The sequence below is a fragment of the Glandiceps talaboti genome, chromosome 8 (assembly GCF_964340395.1).
Source record: "Glandiceps talaboti chromosome 8, keGlaTala1.1, whole genome shotgun sequence".
Classification (NCBI taxonomy): domain Eukaryota; kingdom Metazoa; phylum Hemichordata; class Enteropneusta; family Spengelidae; genus Glandiceps; species Glandiceps talaboti.
Window position 1 is genome coordinate 8,657,619 of NC_135556.1, and position 15,354 is coordinate 8,672,972.

General features: G+C 35.1%; 2 protein-coding genes across 3 annotated transcripts; one reads left to right on the forward strand and one right to left on the reverse strand.

The window, feature by feature from the left end:
* Positions 1-7,311, forward strand: LOC144439455 (fatty acid hydroxylase domain-containing protein 2-like). The gene is made up of 7 exons (XM_078128742.1): positions 1-130; positions 3,107-3,181; positions 3,506-3,719; positions 4,411-4,532; positions 5,097-5,302; positions 6,046-6,318; positions 6,988-7,311. The coding sequence occupies exons 2-7, from the start codon at positions 3,113-3,115 to the stop codon at positions 7,145-7,147; spliced, it is 1,044 nt and encodes a 347-aa protein (XP_077984868.1). The 5' UTR covers positions 1-130; positions 3,107-3,112; the 3' UTR covers positions 7,148-7,311.
* A 3,492-nt stretch (positions 7,312-10,803) lies between these two features.
* On the reverse strand, positions 10,804-13,283 carry LOC144438847 (mediator of RNA polymerase II transcription subunit 7-like). Of its 2 annotated transcripts, none has more exons than XM_078128037.1 (2): positions 13,161-13,283; positions 10,804-11,842 (listed from the first exon to the last, which is right to left on the reverse strand). In XM_078128037.1, the coding sequence occupies exon 2, from the start codon at positions 11,773-11,775 to the stop codon at positions 11,080-11,082; it is 696 nt and encodes a 231-aa protein (XP_077984163.1). In that variant the 5' UTR covers positions 11,776-11,842; positions 13,161-13,283; the 3' UTR covers positions 10,804-11,079. The 2 variants fall into 2 exon arrangements, with proteins under 2 accessions (XP_077984163.1, XP_077984162.1); XM_078128036.1 differs by having other exon boundaries at positions 13,043-13,277.
* Between the last annotated feature and the right edge of the window lie 2,071 nt (positions 13,284-15,354).

A 15,354-nucleotide genomic window follows, 5' to 3' on the forward strand; every position in this document is an offset into this window, starting at 1 on the left:
ACTGCATGAACTGTACCGTACCGCTACTCGGTTTACACGTACGAGCCTAACGAGGGCATTTACGAGGTCCAGTGCGAAGTAATCTGTTTGTAGTTCAAATGTTGGACAGATAAAAATAAACATCAGCAGGGTAAGTTATTAGAAAGTGATATTAAATAATTCAAAGTAGGCAGGCAGGACATGTTAAAATTATGTCGAGCTGAAAGTGGGAGGAGTTGAAAGTGCAAATGAGACAGTGATTTTTATTGGACATCTCGCCGGCCAAGTTCACTGATTTGTGCTAAAGTTTCTGCTTGCGTGCGTATTATCTCTGGAAATTTACGGTCAGAGCTAGAGAACTCCGACACGTTTCAGTTCATTTCAAAGTTCAAGACGGAGACGTGCTGGAGCATAGACACGTTAAGACGTTAGACGTCATAGTATTTCGTAGATTGTTCTTTTCTTTCTCAAGTGCAGGCCAGGCCGTTTTGACAAGAATATTCCCCTTGTATCTTGAAAATAGGGCGGCCAATGATGGCGTTGACGCCGTTGTAGCAGTACTAGCACCACTGTACATGTACAGCTTATAAATGTGCCATACAAAACTTTCATCCATATGTTGATCGAGCCCTGTTCTTTATGCTAAAAAACACCACACAATTGTACTGTTGCTATGGGCAGTATCTTAGTTGCTGGATGATATGTTTTGGAAGTTTATCCTCTTGCCATCCCTGTTGTTGTCTTGGCGATTATACTATTATAGACCATCATTTCACTTTTGCTATGGGCATGGACATGTTACTAGGCTACATAATGTTCACATTTTTGCCCCCCCCCCCTTTGGGGTGCTATTACTGGCAATGGGCTCTAGATCTGTTGTTTGTCCAGTTGTAATACATCATCATTTCTCAGACATGCAACATCCAATGTCTTTCAAACCTGACACAAAGTTGACATATCATATGGGACATACATATCAATTTGTATTTGATTTATGCAAATTTTACCAAATGGTGTCCATATTTGGAGTTAAAAATCAATATTTACTGCATGACTCAAAATCTGTAATACACAGGCGCTCCATTCACATTCCAGACACCCCCATATAATCAGATGCAAGCTATCTTTTTTTGAGACCTTGAACTTTGACCTTGAGGGTCAATTATCAACATAAAGTCAATTCCTGCCTATCACATACACATTGTAGTATTTACATATTGCCAATTTCTTTTAAATCATATTACAAGTAATATTGAAGAAAAGAACTATACACAAGCATTAGTTTTAGTACTCATATAACTTTTACTGAATGGTTGCCATATTTGTAGTTACAAATCATTATTTACTGCGTAACTCAAAAACTGTAATACATGTACATTGAAACTTCATTCAAGTGTGTACCCCATATTATCAGATGCAAGCTATCTCTTGAGACCTTGACCTTCAGGGCCAAGTATCAAAATCAAGCCAATTCCTGCCTATCACAGACATATTGGTTTCTTTTAAATCATGTTTACAATACAAGTAATATTGAAGGAAAGAAGTATACACCGACATTATTTTTGGTGTTCATGTAATTTTTACTTAATGGTGGCCATACTTGTAGTAAAAATTCACTATGTTACTGCATAACTCAAAAAATTCACAAGACTGTATTCAAGTGTCTAACCCCATATAATCACATGCAAGCTTTTTTGTTTGAGTGACCGCTGATCGCCTCTATTTTGACCCATACACTGTAGACCATCAAAATTAAGCTATTACTTACATATTGCAGACACTTTGTAGCAAATATATGTGGCTAATGTCTTTTATATCATGTCTATAGACAGTGCAGAACCAGATAAACATACACATGCATTAGTTTTGGTGCTCATATAACTTTTTACTCCATGGCAGCTATATTTGTAGTGAACAATCATCATTTATCACATAACTCAAAAGCGTCAATACATAGAGACCAAGTGTCTACACCTATATTTCCAGGTTCAAACTTTTCTTTTGAGATATTGACCTTTGACCTTGACTCTGATCTCCAGATTCAATTATCGCAATTCAGCAATTTCCTGCATTATCAGACACTTTGTAGTATTTATTTGTTGCCAGCAATTTCTCCATTCAGTCACATAGAAGTAAAGTATTTGATGAGGTGGAGGGGGTCTTCTACGAAGACTTGTTTTACCAAAATTTGACAAAAACATTTATTTACCCAAATCACACACTTGTAATTGTGAGACGGTCATTTTGATTTGAACAATTTCCTAACTAAACATCCAAAGTAACATGCCCCACCAAGTTTTACTGATCAACCGAGCAATTTATGAGCACACACACAGACACACACAGACACTCACACCCACCCAACCACCCACACACACACACACACACACATACACACAATGTCCTCTAAGATTCACGATCACTACATGTAAATTACAATAGTGCTGTAGTAAATAGGCCTGCTGGAATGTGTTTATGCTTCTTCTTTTTTCTTTTTTTTTTTTTTTTTTGGGGGGGGGGGGGTTTACTCAGGGTGTCGAATTTGAAACTTTAAAATAATACTTATGTTGGCCTGATCATAATAATACTAGATAGCACTTTTGATTTTTAAAAAGTGATATTTGGTCAAAACTTTTAAACTCTTGAACTCTCGGGCAGATTCATCTGAAAGTTGACACAATGTAATATTGTTTGGATGTGTCCAGATAAAGAATTATTGAAGACAATATGACAGGATTATTGTTGATATGCAGATATTAAAAGCCTAAATGTGATTTCTTGTCAAAAAACTAAAACTTCAAGACTACAAAGTCAATTTTCTGAAATTTGGTGGGGATCTTTCTGGGTGGTCTAAAGCTGTTGGTGATGAAAAGATTATACAAATCATTGATATACATATTAGTTCTGAGTTTTGGTCAAAAGAATTTAAAACTTTGAAACTACTTGGCAGATATAGATACTAAAAGGAACATCCTCTTAAACTAACTTGTGCACAGTGCCATTGGCACCATTTTTAGGTGTTACAGTGAAAAACAGTAATAACTTGGGTCAGTTTACATCTCCTAGAAATTTACTCATTAATACATGGTTATTATATTTTCCCTTACTCTGTACTGGTATGTTTTAGTGAGCAATGGAACGTGACCAAATATTGAATAAACCAAGCTGTAGATCAGATGTACAACTTAGTACTGAACCAAAGGTATGTATCATTCATTATTTTGTTTTCTGAAATACAGTGTTCTTGTGCATCAGGTTTGTGGCAGGAATGAATATGTTCACTGTGCTGTTGAGATACATCATTAGCTAGCTGTTGTACCTCCTAGCCTGTTCTCTGCACCGTTGAGATACATCATTAGCTGTCATATCTCAGCTCCATGCCTGGACTTGGAACAAGCTTTCATATCACAAAGTTTTAATGAGAGAATTGAAGAGCTTTGATTTTCAGGGAAATTTGTCCCTTAATCTCAATAAAAGCATGAAAAGCAATCAGTAATATATATTTTTATTGTGTGTTTTCTTTCAGACATATAGATTGACTTTGTTAATTGACACCTTAAAGCAGTACAGTTTGTATTTGTTTGTGACTGGTGCAGCTATCTGTGTGTTTGCCGCAGCTCGTAATACCATTATATGGCATGTACAACATGTCTGGCGTGGTTCAGGTGATTTCTGTCAGTATGGATGGCTTCAAGTTTATGAGACCTTTGATGGAAATCAATGGGCAATTGGTGTTTATGGTTAGTTTTTGATGAAAAGATATCATGTTACATCGTGTAATTGTAGAAGTGTATTGATTACTAGTCTTTGTGAAAGTCCACTGAGAAAACTAGTCATGTCGTATTTGTACTCATTATTGCAGATATATATATTGATTACGATACCGTCATTCTTCATTGTTATTTACTACAAGCAGATTGCTGATTGTCCAAGGATGTGATCACTTTCAACACTTTGAAAAACTGGAAAAGAAGAGTGTCCTTCTCCCTTGGTCCACTCCTCAATGGAGACTTAATTTTTATACATGCTCATGTTTTATGTTTTCTGTTTATGTTTGAAACATGTGGTTTATTTTTATATGAATGTGAAATATTTGAAATGTGATTTTCAATTGTCAATAGGATGCACAATTTACAAGTACTTTGTTTGATCTAAATGACAGGAAAATTCCCTACATATTCACATGAACACAGGTTTAGACATTACTACCAAAATTAAAGTATCGAGTTTCGATTAGGCGACACAATGTTTTTTTTTATTATATTTTATTTTTAGTTTCTGAAAATGCGAAATAAAGAAGGGAAATAATATAAACAACCGTTCTGATTTAATTCTCAAATTGTAATGTACTAATAAGATTTTGTACACCATGTCAACTGAGGTCCTTATTTTTCTAACTTTATGCTCCATTGTAATGTTTTATCTCTGCAGGAACCCTTGTTGTGATTACAGTACCTTACTGGATATTAGCATCACTATTTCTGTTTGTTGATGTCACTGGAAGGCCTGAATTTATAGTTAGATATAAAGTCCAGCCTGACAAGAATGCACCAGTAAGTGTGTTTAATTTTGTTGATACATGTTGGGGGGGGGGGGGGGGGGGGTTATAAGTTTTTACTTGGCTGCATAATGGGTACAGGTGTACTCTGGCAGATTCAAATTACAGGCACAAACTCAACAAGAAATTTAGGTCAACAGTCTAAATTTCAGCCAGAACTATGGGTCAAATGTCTGCATTCAGCCAGAAAATGGGAGTTAAATGTCAATATTTCACCAAAATGAAAGGGTGAAGTTTATGCTGCACCGGTATCTGAATAATGAATTTTCTCAGAAAAGTGTGAAAATCCGAGTATGATTTGGAAATGAGATTATCCAAAATATTGGGTCAAAAGTTTTATGTGCAGTCAAAGAAGGCGTCACACCTGTGTATAATGCTTAAAAATCAAGAGTCGCTATGTGAGTCGAAATAGGGGGATCAAACACGTTACATAGGTACATACCTATGACTTTTCTATGTGAGTGTCCCTGCCCCCCCCCAGTTGTCATGATACGTCCCTGTTCATTGGTTTGTGTTTTATATAATGAAATTCATGTTTTTCATTTATCAACATATATAGGTAGACCCAGTAAAGTTACGTAAGGCCATTTTGACTGTGCTTTTCAATCAAATTGTGGTTAACTTTTGTCTGATCCCAGTGGTCTACCCTCTCTACGTGTGGAGAGGTGTACACTTGAGTTCTGAATTACCAAGCTTTCACTGGGTATTGATTGAACTTACTGTCTTCCTTCTTGTAGAAGAAGTTGGCTTTTACTATAGCCATAGGTAAATATCTTCTTGTTTAATCAATAGGATATAGCCTTACTTAATTCTGTTTCTCATGATCTTACAGATCCTGTATTTCTGCAATCTAGCAAAATAAATTAAAAATTGAATAATTTTAAAAATTGATGTCCTGTATGGTAGGATTAGAAAAAAAAATCTCATAATGGCACTGATTGTAAGATGGTGATTCCACAGGTGCATAGGTCTGAGTGAAAATTATTGTTCATTGGTGATATTTGGGATCTTTAAAAAACAAATTGAGAGTTTTCTTCTTGTCATTTCCAAATCATTTAGACAGTTACATAGTCTGTAAGGTATGCCATGACGAGGCGCCCTCACACAACGGCCAACCCCCAAGAGGAGGCTGGTGAGGGCGAGACATCACAAAGTATCTTACAGTCAAACATCATGTTGACTATAGTGGTATAGTGTGTATATATATATATATATATATATATATATATATATATATATATATATATATATATATATATATATATATATATATATATATATATATATATATATATATATATATATATATATATACATGTATATATATATATATATATATATATATATATATATATATATATATATATATATATATATATGTATATATATATATATATATATATATATATATATAATTGATATACATTTTTGTATATATATATTCTGGCTTTGGATTAGGATTAAAAATACCAACTAATCTTTACACTTCATGAATTTCTTGCGTATAGATTGTTACATCATCCCATGCTTTACAAGCATATACATAAAATTCACCATGAATGGACTGCACCAATCTGCATTATCTCTATCTATTCCCACCCAATTGAACATATCATGTCAAATATGCTACCACCGATGTTGGGGCCATTACTGATGGGCTCACATGTTGCTACAGCCTGGTTGTGGTTTGTCATGGCCCTCAATTCTACTCTCATAGCTCATAGTGGTTATCATCTACCATTCCTACCTTCAAATGAAGCCCATGACTTTCACCATGTATCGTGAGTATAGACCAAGTGTCAGAAATTCTTCACCGTTATCATAGTATTTTTGTCCTAATTATATCAAGTATAGATACAAATATTATCGTGACGACTGCAAAATTCATAATAGACTATTTGAGTCAGGATCAAAGACAGTATTTGATTTTATTTTGTTGTGTTTTGCATTTCAGTCTGCTTCACACATTGCAAATTGGTACATGAACTGCTTCACACATTCCAAATTGTTATGTGAAATGCTTTACATTAGTTGCAAATAGTAACTTATATGAACTGCTTCATATATTAAATTGCAAATTGTTATAATGAAGTTTATCACATTGTGAATTGTTCAGCGAATTTTTTCACATAAGTTGCAAATTGTTATATGAACTGTTTCACACGTGGGATGCAACTTGTTATAATCTTAACTGCTTCACACGTACATGTTGATATGAGCTGGTTCACACTGTCACACATGTTGCAAATTAACTGCTTCACACTAGTCATGAATCAGTAATGTGAACTGTTTCATACACATCACGAATTGGTAATGTGAATGGCTTCACGGAAGTTGCAAATCCTTGTGTGAACTGCTTGAAGTTTTCGAGTCGCAAATTGCTATGTGAATTAAAGTTTGTTCAGGTCACACTAACATTTTGTTAATTTAGCATTGTGTATTTTTTCCAGGTTTGTCAACAACTTTGGTGTGCTTGGAGTCTTAGATCACTTACATGGTACTGATAAATTATTTCGGGCAAGTAAAGCATACCAGCGCAATTATGTATCTTTTTGTTGGACACCTTTGTTACAGCTGGTGCCAGATGATCCAAAGATAAAACCACAGTAATGAAAATAAGCTGCATGAAGACACGTTGGCATATTTCTAGACTGACTTTGAATCATTAGAGGTGTTACAGTAAGGTATTAAAATGTGTACAGCAGAAAACCCATATTACATTCAGATACCTATGTTTATTTACATACTTTTAGAGTATTACAATTCTAAGAGACTTTAACTCAACCAACTCAATATTTGCAACTTTCTGCACATTTGGAAAGGTGTATGCACTTCAATGCAAAACCAGCGCTTGTGGTTTTTCTATCTTGTAATTTATAATTCATTGTCATGCTTTATAGGTTTGCTATGCAATGGTTCTTTTCCAACTTTGATCAGTACCAAGTTGTTTTGACCAAAAGAAACTTTTTCATCGGATGAAATTTTACAGTTTGAAGCTTGGTTATAAATACTAATTTAGTTGTACAATTTTAAAGAGAAATGAAAAATATTTAGTGTGACATTGTGGAAATGATGACAGTACTATTGGTGTAATGTTCACTGTGTTTTGTATTTAGAGATTGTAAATAGTTGAATATTTAAAACATTTACTTTATATTTTATGTTAAATTTTATGTATTTTAGCTACTTTAGAATGTTGTGGTTTGAAGGATAATGCTTGAATGTTGTAATTAAATAGTACAATTATATTGAATTTATTATACTTTATGCATTTTAGCTACTTTCAGGGCATGTTATATGGTTTGAAGGACAATGCTTGACTGTTTTAAACATCTCTTTATGGATTTCAGATGCTTTCAACATGTGATCTATTTGAAGGATAATACTTGAATGTTTTAAACATTTAACATTATGCTTGAATTTATTAAAAATTTACTTTATGCATTGTAGTTGCTTTCAGGATGTAATGGGATTTGAAGGATAATACTTGAATGTTTTTAACATTTAATATATTCAATTTATCAACTTTATGGATTGTAGATGCTTTCAACAGGTGATATGTTGTTGGAAGGGGTATAATACTTTAATGTTTTAAACACTTAACATTTCATTCAATTTATTCACCTTTATACCTTTTAGCTGCTTTCAGGATGTAATGCGTGATTTAAAGGATAAAGCTTGAATGTTTTGAAAATTTAACATTATGAATTTATTAAACTCCTTTGCGTTGTAGCTAATTTCAGAGTGTGATATAAAGCAATTTGAAGGATAAAGCTTGACTGGTTTGAACATTTGACATGACATTGAATTTTTTCAACTCTATACCTTTTCGCTGCTTTCAGGATGTGATACTTGATTTAAAGGATAAAGCGTGAATGTTTTGAGCATTTGACATGCTTGAATTTTTACTTTTTAACTGCTTTTAAGATTTGTTTTTGTTTACACAATTTTCATGGAGAATGCTTTTTCTGGTCTTTGAAATATAACATGAGAATAAGAAAGGGGAGACTTTTCCAGGTTTTAACATTTACATACACCTAATCAATTAATAAAATGATGAGATGGAGAAAGTATGCAAAATTGTAGATCACTATGCAATAGCAAAATATATACATGAATTATAGCTGGTTGAATATTTTCAAGATTAGTCCTTCCATGTGTTGGTGTTAATTGAAGAATTTACTTATTTTATGATGAATGTTGGCGTTTGATTTGAAAACGAAACAATGATTTGATGTGGAGAGAGGCAACTTTAACTGATTTGGCAGCTGTTTTTAACATTTACATACCCATATGATTGTACTTTTACCAGTTTGTTCATTTACCAATTATTGCCTTTGATCAATAGTTTTTTAGATTTCAACAAAATGCTGGTGTATGACAAGGTGTTTTTCACCTTTATGACTTGTTTGTTAATAAAAGATTAGCAAGATACACATTGTACATGTAGCCACAGTGTTGTCTTTTGTAATTGATCTATCAGTGCACAAAATTACATTCATTGATAACTTTATGTACACGTACCTGTGTGATTACTTGCACCGGTGCATGCACACACTAGAGGTATTTGCACTACAGTGCAATACTGAAAACATTGCATGCAAATGATATGCTAACGAGAGTGCAATCATTCCTTGCACATAATATAGGGTGATTGTACAGTGATTATTACGGAATTTTACTGTTTTGGATAACTGGTGTGCTGTGAGAGTACCTAACAGTGTGGATTCTCAGGGTATTTCATATCTTTCCATGGAATTTTCATGATGCCTATAATAAAACAAGTTTTGGATCAACAGGAAACATCTATGTAAACATAGAACATTTTCTGTGGGAAGGGTGACTAAATCGATGGACACAAACTATGCAACGTACTAATCTCGTCGCCATAAAGCAGTCGCTTTTACGGCACTGTCCAAGCCAAGTTGCAGTGTCATGGAAGAAATAACAACTGTAGTTTGCGGGAATGACTAATCTGGACACATGGAAGTGTGTGTGGGGGGATACTTCCATGGTAGAACTAGTGGATGGTGCTCTTAGTATGCCCTTCAAAGTGTAGTCTAGAATTCTAAACTCGTACAGTACATTACGTTTTAAAATATTCATTTCCAATCCCAGTTTAATAGTCAAGAGGGTTGTTCCAACACAGAAATCTGTGCTGCCCCCAACTGTGTTCATATAAACAGGTTGACGTCATTGCATCCCCATTTGATTTTAGTTTTAAACAGACTGGAGATAGAGTCCAGGTTGGACATTTGCATATCGGTGTAGTTCTAACAGTCAAAACAGATGTATCAAATGAACTTATATTAATGAGCGATGACGACAGCCTGCCAGTTTGTGATGGATTACATGGACATGCGTCCTTTGTGCTCGTTCACCACAGGGATGCACCACAATTTAATACCTTTTGTAACCGTCGTGACTAGACTGGTATTAGTAATGAAGTTTTTAAAATGTAATACTGTACCAGTTTAGAATTCTAGACTATTCAAAGTGATGTTACATATGATCAGCTAAATTTAAAGACTGGTAGCTGTTTACACTCTGTGTGACAGTCACTTGCAAACACACATCATTGTTGGGTGAGTACTCGGTATGTGATATGAAACATACAAAACCACCAATCTGCCAGTCTTGTGATCAACCTAAAATTCAATGACAAGTTATGTGACAAAAGATTGTTTTCATCTCTTTGATTTTCAAATGGAAATAACTTACACAATGTTTTATTTTACTATTTTATTTACAGTTCAGTACACAGTATTTAAGCACCCCATCCCACAAAATATATGGTATGTTCCATTTTAGATCGAAGACCCAACATACTGGTAAAGCAGCCACAGAATAGTCCAAGTTACATGTACACATGCAAGAAGCAAAGGACTGTTACATGCACTTTACCACAAATAAATCTTTCTTTTAGAAATCTGATAGTCATATCATACTTCAATGTTGATATATGTACCTAGAAAAATAATTCCACACAAATTCAGACAGAGAAAACCATCATACAGGACTTTGGGCTTTAAATTTAACAGGTTTATGAGCTTCACATCATTTGTTATCCCTCAAGGATTCTTTCATAAATAAAGCTTGGGAGGAAGATATGACAGTTTGGCTGTTTTTTTGATGCTAGGATGGTGTGTCTCCCCTATTGAAGCTGGGGGTTCAAAGGTAAATTTCATACCAACCCAAATTACCTTTGTAAACTGGTGACAAATCTGGTCACAGTGCCCCCCCCCCCCTCCCCCTTTGACAAACTCTTGTGCTGACCAAATTTGATGACCTGTGTGCTCTCTAAAGTCAAAGCCAATATGACACACCAGTGACACACAGCAGTGTCTGTCTTGTGATTCCCTATTCCTTACTGTGAGGTGACTCACAAGAATACCAAGTTTATAATCAGTTTCACTCATGACATTATGTTTGTCTTTTTATCAGAGGGCTCAATACGATGTCATTTTCTTGTATCAAGGGGACACTTTGGAAACTGCAAGAGTGTGTTGTACCCTTGTTCAGAGAGAATACTCACTGTGAATCTAATTAATAGAATCTACAAGATTACACATGAGTTTATCTTTATCAGTGTAACTGTTGTCCTCATCTTTACTAACTGCTTTCTTTTCTGTTGGCATTTTTATGGCTTCTTCAGCTTCCACTTTGGCTGCAATTTTACTATCCAAGTGTCCCATTTCATCAGGCAGTGCCGTGATACAGTTCTGTAAAAGTTCAACCACTTTATCAAGATGTTTTTGGAACCTTTCTGCTGTTTCCAATCTTTGTCTTTTCTGTACTTCCATCATGACTCGAAGCGTTTCTCTCGCCTGATGTGGACGATATTCGTTAATCAAGTGATACATGTGTATGAATAACAAACTCAAATCTGCTAATTTCTCCTCTCTTTTTCCGGTGGAAGGAGATGCGATTAAAATATCCAACAAATCCAAGAAATTCACCAAAATCGAATGGTTCAGTTTCTTCAACTCTTGCTTGTGATTAAAGACTTGTGGGTGTAGTCTTTTAATGCCCTGGCTTTCTAGCGGTCTGATGATCATGTCGTCTGTGTGAAATGTATGTCCAAACATGGAGTAGCTACCATCTTCCACAGGCGAGGGCGGTGTAGGGGCAACACCAGCCCTAATGTTGTCATCAGTGTAATGATTGATGTATTGAATAGGAGGTAGAGGTAATGAGCTTACGCCCTGTGATTCCGGTACATTAGACATTATCTTCATTTAGTCTTTCTTACTTTGTATCTCTTGCTGTCAACTTCCAATTCACCTCACAACATGTACCTGTCAACTGTAATAAAGATGACAATATTTGTTAAAAGCAATATAAATTATGTATGCGCACCCCAGGTGAAGCAAATTTCACTTTATTTTCCTCGATTGGATAACAGGAATACCAAGCACTTTTAGTGATGACACTCTGAATTTAGTGAAATCTGTAATACATCATTGAGATACATATTGGTGACAATGGCCATGAATCGCTATACCATATGAAATGCAATGGATTCCGATTCACATCATCCCAATTTCAACTCGTCCCATTTTCAACTCACACCAATTTCAACTCACCCCATTTTCAACTCGTCCCATTATCCACTATTCACTTTTTTCAAAATCATGTAGTAAGCAATGTATAGATTTTTGCAATGTAGTTTATGGGACCTAGTTTATGTGTGCAAATATCTTAGTTATAAAAGACGTGTCGATACTAAGAATAAGATGTCTTTACACTTTGGTTTAATATCCCTCCCTTGTTTTTGATCAGAAAACAAGACCTTTTACAGATACTGCAAAATATAACAAACAATCAGCCCTGAAATCCGATGCACTAAAATTGGGGTGAGTTGACACTGGGGCAAGTTGAAATGAGACGAGTTGAAATTGGGACGAAATGATCCATCACCAATGCAATGAAACCCCTTCAAATTCATAGATTCGCATCATGTAATTATCATGTGGGTGGGTGATACTTTCGTGTTCATGCCACGATCTCAATAATACCCTACAATGGAAGCATGGAGGTAGTCCTTCCTACCTCCATGATGACAGTAACATAGGTGATAATTCCATGCCAATACAAAATAGGACTGCATTCACTATTTTCTGTTCAGCCATGGAGGAAGTATATACTATAAGTGGGTTATACTAGTACTTCCATGGTAGTACAAAAAACAACAATACAAGTTCATTTACATTGTACTCTCAACAGTTCACAACTTTGTACACCTTATTTATCAATTAATTCATGGAATCGTGTCCTTTGACCGCGATGATAGTCCTGCTTGCAGACTGACTTCTAGTTCTACACTACTACATCAATGATGGAAGTAAACCACAGCGTCGTGAAGTTGCTATTACTACCCAGAGATCTACGTGAGTGAGGCCTTGAGCCAGGTACGGAGCATTCTGCATGAGTGCCTATGGAATAAACAGCTAGACTTTACAAGGCTATACTTCAATAAAATCGTACGTATTCTCTTTGACCTACTTTGAGCTGCTCCAACAACTTTTAGGCGAGGTTGCGTCGATCGAAGATAAAAAATGTGGTTGATGGCGCGGCGGAAATTCAAAGTAAACGATAACATTCACAAAGATCCAAACCTGACCTTCTCGCTGGAGATTTACGAAGGATACAATAGAGTTCACAATGAGCTTGTCAAATACCTATCATACCATCTCAAATTCAGAGCAAACGAGGCGGTCGATGACTTAGAACTACTGTGTTTTTGTTTCAACAAAATGGCAGAACAATACCCCTTAAGTTAGTGAACAACTGCACACAAAAAACTCAGCCGTCAAGTCGTTACGCCCTCAACGGCCTCCTCTCACCCATATATTATACACTCATGACACTCATCCATGGTATAGTGTTTGTGTGCATGTATGGATGAGTGCAGGATGAGTGTATATCGAAACATGTAGTATATTATTTCATTAGTATACAGGTCAGTATATACATGCATTCATGTTAATAGATAGTTATCCATGAATATCAAATGACACTTCATTTACCCATGTATATTTGTTTGTTTGATGGTTTAAAAGCTTATTTATTTATTTGTTTGTAACATGGTTCCTGGGCTCCCTGTGATTATATGGAATTCGAAGCTTGTATTCACAAATCAGTAATTATACAATTGACTGGTTATAATTAAAAACTACCATTGTACTATCAACTTGTTAACAAATTTACATGTAAATAGACACCAAATATCAAAGCAACCCGACAACCGGTGTTGGAGAAGTCGGAAATACATACACCCCCCCCCCCCCATCTGCCAGAAATAGAAAATGATTCACATTACCTTACCATGAACAAATCTGAATAGACACCCTAGACAACATGCATACCAAATATCACTGCAAGTCAACAATCCCGCCAACAACAGCCCAGCCCGTTTCAAGAAGTCAAACATGATTTTTGATCAAACTTTCCCCAATTATGCAATTTTTTTTTGGAATACTCTTCCTGTGCGTTAACATTCCATACCAAGTACAAAACTGTACATAATACACTTAATACCAACTTTGTCCATTATATATATAATCAATGTGTATATTGTGTGTATATATATACACAAACACCAGTTAAAACAAAATGTTAAGTTAACCAGTGCATTGCCATTCCAAAAAACAGCATTTATTTGTAAATGAATTACACTTTGAATAACCCTTGTAAAATGATCAGCAGACCAACTGAGTCTTTGTTTTCTGTTTAATATTGTATTAGAACATTATACTAGTAGTGTTACAGTTGAATGTCATTTTAGTTGTATTTGCAAATATTGTGATGCACATGTTATCTAAAGAGAGTTTTATACTGTATTGTTCCAGTTCAGTTTCCTAAATGTGTGCTAAAAGAAATCAAATTGGGCTAAATAACACTGAAAAAACTCTTAATAAAATGCATTGCCATGTATCCCGTTCTTGTTTGATGTAAATTAGTTCAATATAATGTCAAAAGAAAATAAATGTATGACTCAAAAATGACAGCCACATTTCATCTAACAGAATAGGAATCAAGTGATATATATTAGTGGTAATGATAATTAAGATGGCCCTATTATCATAGTAATTGTATATCTTAATGAACCTGGTAATACATTTACCTTGTAAGAGCCTGATTATTGGACTGGTTTTGACGTTAGATTACAAAGGTGAATGCAGGATTTTAAACAAAGACTCAGAATGTGTTTATTTAAATTTTTGATTTCCAAGTGGTAGTTCTCCTTCCAGATCTTGTGTATATAAACATGGCATTGTCATCGTCATCATCAGACCCAATTTCTCCTTCAACTTCATCAGAGTTGGAACTAGCTGTATCATCATTCTCACTGTCACTGTCATCAGATAACAAATCACTCTCACTTTCTTTAGATTGATAATAGTGGCATCTTAAACAGTTTATTAAAAGAAAATTAAAATTTGACTGTTTTTGTTTTTCATTTTACTAACTCGTGAGCAACTGTTGTTTGTAGCTGCTGTTTTTGTTGTTGTTGTTGTTGTTGTTGTTGTTGTTGTTGTTGTTGAAAAAGGAAGACCAACATTTTAAAAGCTTATTTTCCCATGTTTGAAAAGTCATGTCAATTTATTTTCAGATACCCCCCCCCCACACACACACTTATATTTTCAAGTCCCCCCCCCCTAAAGTCTCCCCCTCCTAACAAGTTTTTGTGAAAGCAGCCTTAGCATGAACAAATCTGAATAACCCCCAACCCCCAACACCAGCCCCACCCCCAGCCACATACACCCTGAATATCAAAGCAATCCGGTAACCGGTTATATCAGAATGCAGTCGCT